Below are 12894 nucleotides of genomic sequence, written 5' to 3'. Positions count from 1 at the left end.
GAAGGCCCATTACTCAATGGAAATGGTAAACTTGTGAATAATGAAGCAGGAGAGGCAGAAGCAATTAATAAATAAGTCTGTTCCGTATTTGGAAAGAAGCAGAATGACGTACTTGTATCATAGGAGGATGATTAAGTACTTTCCAGTCCATCAGTAACTGAGGACAATCCCAGGCAAAATAATGAAAATGATATGGGATTCAGTTGATAAAAAATTAGAGGATAGGAATATAATTAATGCCAGTAAATAAGGTTTTATGGAAAACAGGTCTTGTCCAACAAACAATTTAATTCTTGGATGAGATTACTAACTTGCTTGATATAGGTAACTGCATAGACGTAATATACTTTCACTTTTGTAAGGTATTTGACTTAGTAACACACAACATTCTGATTAACAAACAGAACTATACAATACCAATAGAGCACACATTAAAGGGATTAAGAACTCACTAACTGACGGATCTCAAAAACAGTTTTCAATGAGGAATTATTGAACGGGGGTGTTTCTGGTGAGGTTTTGCCAGGATGAGTACTATGTATGAATATGTTAAACATTTTATCAATGATCCGGAAGTAAATATAAAATCACTGCTGATAAATCTGCGGCTAACACAGACTGGCAGAATGGTAAATGATGATTATGTATAAAAGGGGGAGTAGTGAGCAGAATGTGGTTTGTAGCTCAGTATATGGCAGTGGTCAGACTGATGCTGGAATACCACATGTAGGTCTGGTGTCCACATTTTCAAAAAAAGGATGATGAAAAATTGGAAAGGGGGCATATAAGAATCACACAAATGATTTGAGGCCTGGAAAAAATGCCTAACAGTGAGAGACTTAAAACAGCAATCTGTTTAGCTTATCCATTAGAAGATTTTGAAGTGGTTGATTAGTGTATTAATACCATCACAGGGAGAAAACAAACAGGTACTAAAGAGTTCTCTAATCTAGCAAAGAAAGGCATAACAAGAACCAATGGCTGGAAGCTGAAGTCAGACAAATTCAAATTAGAAATCAGTCACAGGTTTTTAAAATAGTGAGGATGATTAAACACTGAACAGAGGAAGTGGTGGATTTTCTCTCTCTCTCTACGTCTTCAATTGAAGATTGGCTAAACATATTTTCCAGAAAGGAAGCCTAACAAGTTATTGGGCTCAATATTGGGGTAACTGGGTACAATTTAATGGTCTGTGATATACAAAGTGTCAGATTATACAATCTCTTCTGTCTTTAAACTCTATGACTCTATTAATCTCTCATCTCTCCAGGAGCACAATGAAGACATCAGCAAAGGATACGTTTTTTTGGGTCTAACTGCAGGATATGTTTTTCAGGGTTTAGTTGCCAGCCCCAACTGCAGCACTTTTTGAAGTGATTATCTGAGAGCCATATGAGTAGCTTGGTTCACTCCTCATCTAGTGGACAAGTATGTTCCCCAACCCACTCCAAAGCTCACTTAGTCAGAATCTATTGCACTACAATGCCACCTAGTGCTAAGAAAACCAGCCCAGCAATCATCTCTAATAACCTGTACTTTGGATAGTACTTTCCCTCATTTTTATTCCCATGTGGAATATTCAGAACAGTGCACTTTCTACTTCCAAAGACACTGGTAAACTCTGGGTGAATCTGGATGGAAGATGCTATAACAGAACCCAAAATGCCACAAAAGCTGCTTACTTCTGTTCCAGTTTCTCTCTCTAGAGGCTTGTCTACACTACAAAATTAGGTCGACTTAAGTTAGGTCAACCTACAGCCACCACAGCAATTAATTCAGTTGTTGGCGTTCACACTACCCTCCTTCTGCTGGTGGTGCGCATTCTACCAGAAGTGCTTACATGGACTGAAGTGGAGCATTGTGGAGTACTGACTGCCGGAATGTGGGCACTGACATCCAAAGGGGGCTTACAGCTAGAGCCCCACCCCAGGGCTGACCGAGATGTAAGCCTAGCATGGGGCTCAATTTCACAGCAGGGAGCCCAACAGCAATGAAATTGACATTCTTGTCAGTTTTACAGCTGCTATTATTTAACATATCCTTTCCAGCCCTGGCTGTCAGTGTGGCACCGGGCTCACAGCTGGTACTCCGCCCGGATAGCAGGAGCAGGAGACAAAACATGAAACAATAGCAGCCATGAAACTGACAAGAACATCAATTTCACTGCTGGTAGGCTTCCTGCTGTGAAATTGAGCCCTGTGCAGGGCTCACAGCTTGGGCTGTCAGCTCCCGGGCATGGGGGGATTCAAGCTGTGAGCCCAGCACCTGGCTAACAGCTTGGGCTGTCAGCACCGAGGGTCAGAGGTATTCAGCTGTGAGCCCAGCACCCATCTGACAGCTCAGGCTGTCAGCTTCAGGGCGGGTGGGGGAGAGGGCACATGGACCCAGCTATCAGCCTCACATGAGGCTGACAGCTAACAATGATGTAAGTAACAAAAGTGTCTACATGGACACAGAGTTGCCCTAACTACATCGATGTAAATGCTATGCCTCTCGCAGAGGTGGAGTTATTAAGTCAATGTAATGGACAACTTACGTCGTGGGGAGTACCACTGTTGTGTAGAAACTAACAAGAGTCCTCTATGTTTTTTAATTTGGGGTATACATTTAATTTGAGCCTTTATTATGGTGTTTTAAAGTTTCCATGCAGCTTGCAGGTATTTCACTTTTATGACTGTACCTTCTAATTGCCATTTAGCTAGATTCCTCATTTTTGTGTAGTTCCCCTTTCTGAAATTAGCATAGACAAGGCTTATACCACAGCTGCTGGCATTTTTAAACACCAAGGTACTTAGACCTGCTCTGCGCAAGATTAAACAAAATGCTAGTGGCCACCTGGAGCCTCATCTGTACTAGTCCTCCTGATATTACTGTTACCCATAGAGCTTCACCAGTGGGAAATTTTACCAAAATGACCTAATACAGGTACAGCCATAGAGAATATACTCAACACCTTATATTTACTTACCTATTGCTAAACCATCGCTAAAATTGTGGATGCCATCTCCCATAATTACCATCCAAGCTATATTAGCAATCCCAGTATCTTTCAGGTCCTTTCCAGAATGGCAGTGACCATGAGAATGATGGGAATGTTTGTGATGCCAGTGATGGTTATGTTTCCTAGCTATTTTATCCTCTCCATGGTTGTCATCATATTCTGTATCATGAAGATCATGGTCGTGAACAGAGTGAGAGACGTCATTGTGAGAATGGTGTATGTTGTTTCCATCTTCGACAGACAGAAAATTTTTAGGAGGGGATTCCAGCTGGCCATCTAGATCAGTTAGTTCAGTTTCATTAAGTCGATCTTCAGATACAACTGAGTCATCTGCACCTGAATTAAAGCCAGAGAAAGAGACACGGTGCATTAATTCTTTAGTAAGAAACCACCAGCAAGCATGCCGTTGCATATTAATGTTTTCAGATATTCAACTGCTTTGCTAAAACAGAAGAAGAAAACAGAAAAGCCTACTAAACATGCCAATACTTCCCAAAGATCACTGTTTCCACATGCAGCTGGAGTAACAAAGAATTCTCTTTTGTTGCACTGTTTACTGTGGAATGTTTGCAGGTCATGCAGAAATTTCAAATGCAATGCAACTGCTCTGTACAACAAGTCATCTGCAGTACACAAAGCCACTTTCAGCCTGATCTAGCTTGTACCTGATAATTTGCTACTGACATATTTAGACAAAGCTCATGTTTTAGCAGAGCTAAAAGCAGAAAAAAAATATGTCAAGAATAGAGTAATAAAAATCTCTTACACGCCAAAGACTGAGGCCAAAGTACACTGAAAACATTACCTGATTACTTCTGTATGTATGCCCACAAACAGGTCATCTAACCAGCACTGGAGTGCAGCAACCTCTGTGTCTGAACATGGCAGCTCTTTAAAGTTACAAGGAAGGTGCAGTACAAATATGCGCTTGTTTCACAATGTAGCACATCAGTGCGACTAGTTTTATAGGTGTGCCAGAACTACTTTTTACTTGGAAGCCCCAACAACAACAACAAAAAACAAGGAAAAAAGTGAATCAAACGCTGGGAAGTATTTAGCATGTTCCAGGTGAAATAAGTTTGCTGGTGTCAGCTCAGGTCGAAGTGATAAATGATCTAGCTGGGGGGGGGGGTCCCTCAGGAATGATAAATAGATAAACATAATACGGGTTATTTCACACCGGCCAAGAAGACAACCCATTATTTCAAAATCAAAGTTAAGCAACTCTTAAAAGTTCTTTGACATTTTCTTAATTCAGTTTATAAAGACAGACAAAATTACTGGACAAACCGTTTGACACATTATTTTGAGACTATTTCAAGAGACGGACCGTAATCTAAGTGGGATGATCCTTACTGGTATTGCAATTCAAAAAGCTAGAGGCTCTACAGTTAAACAAAATAACGGTTTTGTTTTTATTATGAGGTGGTGGGGGAGATTTACTGGATGGTTTCAAACCCGTTTGTCTAAATCAGGATTCTGCCAATTAAATGAAAAGAAATTTTTTTTTCTTAGAAGCCAAATTCCCATTTTCTATTAAAGGAAAGGAAAGCCATCTAACACAGCAGAGTGTTTCAGTGCTTCTGTAACTACAGCTGGGGCTTGCAGTCTTATATGAGGATAGTTGATTAGGTAATGCCAGTCTTATTAACACAGATTTACAGAGAGGGAGTGCTAACATACGAAACCATAGGTTACATGCCATGACTCTCTTTGCTCGGAGTCTTAAATGGCAAGGACAAATTCTCAACATGTCATGTCTACCTGCCAGGGGTTTGAGCTGAAGCCAGTCAGCATTTGGCCTATTATTCAGTTTGTGTTCTGAAAGCTTCCTTCCAATTGGTGATTCTTCAGTCTTCTGTTTTTTCTTGCACCACTTCTGTTTAGACTGAAACAGATAACTGTCAGTGTCTAGTTTGTAACAAAACTGAAAGGAAAGGAAGATTCTTCGTAGTTTTGTCATACATATTACTTTAATATTCAGTAAGATTATCTTTGATATGGTTCTCAAAACTACAGAATTTCAGATATTCAAGAAGATCATCACTGCTACAGATTAGGGAATTTTCAGCTATAGACCACAGATCTACATAATCAAATAATGTATAATTTCCTAAATTAGAACAATTCATACACAGAATACATCATCAATGCCTGTTGTATTAGCCAAGAGACACTTCCCATACAGAACTGTTACATTCATTTAATTTGTTCATGTTTTAAACTTGCATGTAATGAAGAAAATTTGCTCCCTTCCTGTTTGGTGTGCTTTATGACCAAGACTACAAGCTAGGACCACAGGTTTTCCACACCAATTTGGAGGATTTAATTAATTAATCTTAGTGGAAGATGTATATAAATCCATGCACCCTATATTGACACCTTACATGCAATTTTAAATAATCTTCGTACAAAATACACCTTGTGAAGTATCACTTGAAAACTAATAACTTGCTGGTCAATATCATATTGAAATGTGTATTGCAACATTATATGTAAAGTTGTGAACATAACATGAAATTATGATGGAAATGTGTTTACCAGACAAGTCTGGGGAGGGCGTAAACCTGTTTCTCAAAGACAAAAGACAAGCTGATGCCTCTAGCCAGGTGTCAAAGTTTACGGACAATCACCTATTCTTTGTCAAGGAAGGGGAGCAGGAACAGATCAATCAGCCTTTTAGAAGACAACATGGAACCTCTTTCATCATAAGACTCCAAGTCTCCGCCCGTACAGCAGACAGGAACTTGATCCATTTCAAAGGGTTACTGAACTACAATAGTGAAGGGCAAAAACACCCCAAGTATTCTCTCCATCTCTCTCTCACTCTTTCTACATCTCAGAAGACAAAGAAACCAGCCCTTTGGACTCTGAGAGCAGATCCTGACTTGAGAATTTGGTAAGCTATGTTGCTGGGAACATGTGGTAAGAATTTTATCTGAACCAAGCCTAGTTTGTTAAGTTTCAGTTGCTAAGAAGTGTTTTATCTTTATTTCTCTTGTAACCATTTTAGACTTCAATGCCTTATAGCTGTACTCACTTAAAAATCTATATCTTTGCAGTTAAATAAACTTGTTTTATTCTTTAATCAAAACTAATTCAGCGTTGTGTTTAAACTGAATTGTTTGGTAACTCCAATTAAAGCAGCAAACTTTTACACTGACCCCTTATAGGGGCAATGGACCTCTAATATTTGCCCAGGAAAGAACTGGGCAGTGCAGAATACATGTTTTTGGGGAAAATCCAGGACTTGGAGTGTGTTGGGATCACCCTGGAGGTAGTAATCAAGGCTGCTGGAAGCCAGTTTGGCTGGTATGTAGCTGACAGGCTGCTGGGGTCAGAATTGCTGGACCAGGGCTGTAGCTATACACAGACACACTGTTTATGAGAGGCTCATGTTGGGAGCTACAGACACGAAGAATTGTGAGGAACCCAAAGTTGCAGGGCAGGTGGTGGCACAACCCCTTCAGTTTATTCCACTTTCATCCCCTTCTGCTATATTTTCTCAGAAATGCTCGTCATGTGAAAAAGTATGATGAGAGTAAACCAAATCCTTTTTAGATAAAGAGAGTTATAGAAAGAGTGCTAGTCAAGTTTTAAATGTAAGGTCTGTAATTTTTTATATTTTCTTATGGAGAGAAATTCCTAATGATTCAGAGGCCTTGTAAATGGATTCATAATTTTGTACACCACCATGTTATGGTCAGGCAAGTCACTACCAGATGAACTGAATACACTCTACAAGATGTACAGCTCCCTCAGCTGAATGCGTCAGTAATATCTCTTCTTAAAGTAAGACAGCCTGTCACTTAAGTTAGCCTATTTACCTAGGTACATATCTGGCCCCTATTACTATAGTATCTGAATGTTCCATATATTTCAGTTCACATTTTCGCAAGCAGATCACCCGCTACTGGAACAACGTGCGGTGATCCTTATTTGCTTAAGAACTCCTCAGTCATCATCTTGGCTAGTTGCTAATCTATTATGACTGTTATGTGCAGGAGATAATACAAGATATCCACATCTTGTGGACAGAACAGAGTCATTTACAGCTGGAAAAGCAACCCCTTATAGTAAAGGGCCCAGTCAAGTTTTTCACACGCTACTAACCAGAATGAAACTAGGTAACAGCTAATAGTTTTTACAAAATATTCAAACTGTGCTTTCCAAGTAGAGTGTTTAAGAATTTATCTTCCTAAGAAAATCTTTATTTTTTTTATAGGATGCAATTTTCCCAAGTATTATCTTAAATGATGACATGCAGAATGAGAAAACGTGGCACATACCTTTTGTTTGTTGTAGTGCTTAAACATTCTTATACAGTGTTCAATGATGAACAAAAGATAAATGCCTGCAAGAGCTACGAGCCCTTTCAATACTGCATCATATTTTTCCAGAAAGCTTTCAGTTCCTGTTCCATGCCCATGGGAATGTCCATGAGAATGCCTGTGTTCGTGAATATGACCATGGTCCTCATGGTGACTGTGGTTATGGCCTCCTTGCGACTATTAGGAAAGGAAAAAAAAGCCACAATGTGAATTTTCAATTTCAGCAAACTGGAGTGACTTCAGGTCCATATGACATGTGATATTATGCTGCAAAAAAAAAAAACAAAAACAAAAAAACACACCACTACCAAAAACCCATTCAAAAAGATAAAGTCTCTTTCCTTCAGAAAAGGTCCATCAAATATTATAACTGTTTCACTGAAAGACCTACCTTCAATGGCTATCAATTGAAACATTCCCCCAGAGAGGTTTCAACATGGCTGTTAGATGGACAGACTTCAGCTCCTTTGTACCACTCAGGTGTGAAGGAAACTAACTGCAAATGAGAATCTGGCCCTGCTCATTAACTAAGCTAAAAATAACCAGTTAACATACAAAAAGTGGATTATCCTTACAGTTCCTGCATTGTTAGCAGCAACAATAACAATCCAACAACTTTAGCTCTAACCCAAAACACACTTCCAAACTCTGTCAACACATACATCCCTAGAACATGTATATCATGGATTATGCAAAATAAACAATAAGTGAACTTTATAGTCTAGGTCAAAAGAATTATGCCCAAGGAACCCAAGGAAGTTCATAGAATACATTCTCTCCGTTTTCTCCCTTCAAATAAATATCAATGTACTGCAACTCATTAAAATCCCATCTTCCTTGGATTTAAGAGACATTTCCTGGTAATACTCCTGTGGAGTTAGGTTTTCTACAATATATAAACCCAAACAAAATAAGGATGGGGCACAGTTTATAACAAAAAAGATCTAAAATTAGGTTTACATCTTTGTTACTAAAAGCACACACACACAAAAATATTCAATTGGGAACTGGTAGCTTGTGACCCTCCCTCAGGGGTTTTCAAACCAGAATCCTCCTGAAGTACCTTTCCAAAATTTCTGAGAACAGAAGTTTCAAGAGGAAACGAAAATAGGATCTCTACAACATTTACCACATGTATTGAAAAATTCAGCACACTCTTGATACTTCAGTAGTTTTAACACTCCCATGTTTTTTTAAGAAAACACACAGAGATGAAATTAACTTAAAGAAATGCTGCTTTAAAATTTCCTTTATGGTCCCAATCTACAGCCCAATCAATGAACATAACAAATAATCAATGCTTTAAGTGTTGATGTTCATGTTGAATAGTCCTCTGGGAATTTTAAAACCTGAAATCCCTGGTGTGGGAGTGGAATGGTACTTACATGTGGCAACAGATGGAGTAGAGCATCTCCACTCAGTGTTCCAACGGCCAGGGCAACCAGGAAGGTTAGAAGGAATTTGAAGCACCCTTGGTTAATGATGGGTATCAAGATCACGCCTAGCAAGGAGAGCAGGCTAATGACAGTGATAGAAATGATACCACAAAGCCAGGCTGTAGGAGGGAAAAAAATTAATACAGAATGGTTTATCAACAGAACATGAAGAAAACTCCTATAAGTGATGAATGACATTCTATTAACTGATAGGAAGGTGACTTGTCAACCTAAATTGTGCCTTTATAAACATCCAAAATGCTTAAAAATATAAGATGTATGCCCATACAGAACCATTATATTAAGCATCTATCAGTATTTCTCATTACAAACTCAAGGTTTCAGGGCTTTTACAATTAGTCTATTAAAACCTTTTAAACAATGTTTGCACTTCTCTGAGGAAGTTTTAGGGCCAAATTCTATTCTCACCCCAAGCACTGCAGAATTATTTTAGACTTCCATTGGTGCAAGAAAGCAGAATTTAGCCCCTGATTCTTTTAGCAAGCAGCTAATACTTTATATGGGCTAGAGATTTTTTGCATTTACAAAAGTAGTGAGAATTTGATAATGTACTTGTATTGAAATATTTTAACATGGAAAGAAATAAAATCTTGTATTTATTCACTTTATCTTTAGTTACACAGGTAAACAGTGTTCAAAGGTTTATTTCAACAATAAAACATGTTAGAGGGCATGAAGGAAGCAAATTAGCTAGGAGAGCCACTAGACTCCAGTTATTCTTCCTAATGCAGAGTTGCAAAAGCTTGGTTCTGTAGTCCATTAATTAAACTTATAAAAACACAGGGGAGCAGAAAGATAACCTCATTTCTTTTAGATTACTGTGTTTTATGGACATTTCCTATCTGCCATTAATTTTAACAAGATTTTTATGGAATAGAGAGACTTCTCCTTTGCCAGGTGAAGGTTGCTAGTCTTAGGTAGATGATCCTTTTATGACATGCTATTTTTATACATACATTTTCAGCTATGAAAAAGAAACAAGGCTCAGCCTTTGATGGAGAAAATTTAGATGTTAACATTAATCCCATCCCCAAAATTTAAAACTGTTTGCCAGCAATAGATCAGGGGTTCTCAAACTGGGGATCGCGAGGTTATTACATGGGGGGTCGTGAGGTGTCAACCACGATCCCAAACTCTGCTTTGCCTCCAGCATTTATAATGGTGTTAAATATATAAAAAAGTGTTTTTAATTTATAAGGGGGGTTGCTATGTGAAAGGGGTCAAGAGTAAAAAAGTTTGAGAGCCACTGTTCAAGATGTACATAAGACAAAAGTACTAGAAAGAAAGAAAGAAAGAAAGAAAGAAAGAAAGAAAGAAAGAAAGAAAGAAAGAAAGAAAATGGGGTCATGAAATTGCTGAAATGGAAATTTGTTTTAAGGGAATTATACCCTTTGACTCCCTAACCCCTCTCCTCACCTGTAGATCAAAAAAGATCTATCCCCAGAATTAGTCACAGACTGACAGAGTCAGAAGGGTTCCAAGAAGTCACCTACTACAGGACAGGCCCAACAAAGAAAGTAACAGAACACCACTAGCCATCACCTTCAGCCCAACTAAAACCTCTCCAGTGCAGCATCAAGGATCTACAACCTATCCTGAAGGACGATTCCTCACTCTCACGGACCTTGAGAGAGAGGCCAGTCCTCGCTTACAGACAGCCCCGCAACCTGAAGCAAATACTCACCAGCAACTACACACCACACAACAAAAACACTAACCCAGGACTCAATCCCTGCAACAAACACCGTTGTCAACTCTGTCTGCATATCTATTCCAGGGACACCATCATAGGATCTAACCGAATCAGCCACACCATTAAGGGCTCGTTCACCTGCACTCTACCAATGTGATATATGCCATCATGTGCCAGCATATACATAAAACCAGACAGTCTCTACGCAAAAGAATAAATGGACACAAATCAGACATCAAGAATTGTAACATTCAAAAACGAGTAGGAGAGCACTTCAGTCTCCCTGGACACTCAATAACTGACTTAAAAGTGGCAATTCTTCAACAAAAAAAGTAAAAAACTGACTCCCATGAGAAACTGCAGAACTGGAATTAATTTGCAAACTGGACACCATCAAATTAGGCCTGAATAAAGATTGGGAGTGGAAATGGCCGACGTCCACCTGGATTTCACTGGCCTTGTTAGCATGACAAAAGTAATTTTCCCACTCTTGATATTCACCCCTTCTTGTTAACTGTTGAGAATAGGCCACTTCCACCTTAACTGAATTGGCCTCATTAGCACTGACCCCCCCACTTCGTAAGGAAACTCCCATCTTTTCATGTGCTGTATATATACACACACACACACACACAAACACTGCTTACTGTATTTTTCACTCCATGCCTCTGATGAAGTGGGTTTTAGCCCACGAAAGCTTATGCCTAAATAAATTTGTTAGTCTGTAAGGTACCACAAGGACTTCTCATTGTTTTTGCTGATACAGACTAACATGGCTACCACTCTGAAACCTGATACATTTTTGTTTCAATTTGTTCAAACTGAGAGGAATCCCAGCCCCTCCTAAATTCATCTTTCAACTAAAAGCATACCACACTCGATTACATTTTAGGGAGGGAACAAAGACGGAAAGACAGGACTAGGAGTATGGGGACAGAAGGAAATGTTCTGCCCCATGTCTGGAGGCTGTGATATTGACTCTGGCCCCTAGGCCGCGCTGCCCTGAATGCAAGGACCACTGTAGTTGACTCTGGCCACAGGGCCACCCAACCTTGAGAGGAAAGCAGCCATATTGACTTTTTCGATTAGTCCTCACCACCACAAAACAAAGGCTGGTTGTAAGGATGTGACCTTGGGGAAGTAATTACCCCACCCCAAGAGGGGACGGGGAGCCCTTGTCCCTCCACCTGTCCCTATAGTACAGTCCATTGAAGTTTTTAATGCACAGTTAACTAAAAAAACCCTCAGAAATCAGCCCTAATGAGGACCATTCACTGTAACTTAAAAATAGCATAGTAAGGACTTGTCTATACATTCTTTGCATATATTTGGCTAAACAGTTTTTTAAAAAAAAAACAGTGTATCCCTGCACACTGAGCACATATTTGTATCACTTTCAGAATGTTTATATCAGTTTAGCTAAACGTAATTACGATTTATTTTAGTACAAAACCTATTACCCTTTACCTACAGAATAAATTTATCCCTAAGTACTAAAGATTTCTTATTTTGTGCTTTATGTATTTATTCATAAAGGTACCAGCCACCATACCATCTGGTAAAATGTAACTCTAATTAGTGGGATAACATAAATGGATTTACTACAGATAAATAACATACATCATTATCTAATCAAGTTGCCCTGCCTCAAGGCCAAACAGTTTTACAAACAACAAGGAGTTTGTTTTCAGACAACCCCAAACCACCAATTCGCAGACCATTACATTCAACTGGCAAATGTTTTATTTGTACTTAAGATATCAGATGCCATAAGAAGTGCTAAATGTCTGCAATGAGCTTCACTTATTTTGCAAATTAGGTCACTCAAAACGGTAAAGGTCTTCAAGCTTAGTTATTCATCAGCTCCCTTTCTCATTATTGAAATAGAAAATACTTTCAAAAGAAGTGCTCATCTGTGGAAGCTCTGTAATTAGCCTGGCTCAAAACATGTATACGATGAGTTTTCTACATTGTTTCAACATTGTAATTGGTAGAAAATGCTTAGCGGCCTTTTCACAAACCCTCTTGATAATTAAGCTAGGGTCAACTCTGACTAAAATGAGCCTACCCTGTGAAACAAACAAACCACTACCACACCCACCGAATAGCATTTGGTTTACAGCAATCTTTGAACCAAGTTAATGAGGTAGTAGCTGTGTCACTATGGGAGATTTATATAGAACAAGTAAATGTTTCTTAATGATGCTGCAGTCATGAAAAATAATGACTAGAAGGGCACTCTTCCCAACCATTAACAACATCTATCAGGACATAATTAATACAAGCCTGATTTTTTCTACCATGCTAATAAGCACCTGCAAACTACTAACCAATATTCACTACTTGTAACTGTGACAAAGTGGGAATAACCTGTAACATTTTTATGAATCCTAAACATGCCTCAACTTCCCT

General features: G+C 38.9%; 1 protein-coding gene across 9 annotated transcripts in view; it reads right to left on the bottom strand.

Annotated features, from left to right (window-relative positions):
• SLC39A10 (solute carrier family 39 member 10) overlaps window positions 1–12894 on the bottom strand; it is a 78121-nt gene that overhangs the window by 34331 nt on the left and 30896 nt on the right. For 5 of the 9 annotated variants that reach the window (XM_043505500.1, XM_043505498.1, XM_043505493.1 and 2 more), the window contains 4 exons: window positions 8718–8887; window positions 7291–7509; window positions 4766–4928; window positions 2969–3337 (listed from right to left, as the gene is read on the bottom strand). In XM_043505500.1, coding sequence (XP_043361435.1) covers window positions 2969–3337; window positions 4766–4928; window positions 7291–7509; window positions 8718–8887 — 921 coding nt within the window. The remainder of the gene's footprint in view (window positions 1–2968; window positions 3338–4765; window positions 4929–7290; window positions 7510–8717; window positions 8888–12894) is intronic. The other 4 variants (XM_038420965.2, XM_043505499.1, XM_043505497.1 and 1 more) reach the window with 1 other exon arrangement.

This window comes from Dermochelys coriacea, chromosome 11 (assembly GCF_009764565.3).
Source record: "Dermochelys coriacea isolate rDerCor1 chromosome 11, rDerCor1.pri.v4, whole genome shotgun sequence".
NCBI classification, from domain to species: domain Eukaryota; kingdom Metazoa; phylum Chordata; order Testudines; family Dermochelyidae; genus Dermochelys; species Dermochelys coriacea.
The sequence above is the reverse complement of the archived record's forward strand: the minus strand, read 5'-3'. Positions and strand labels throughout refer to the sequence as shown.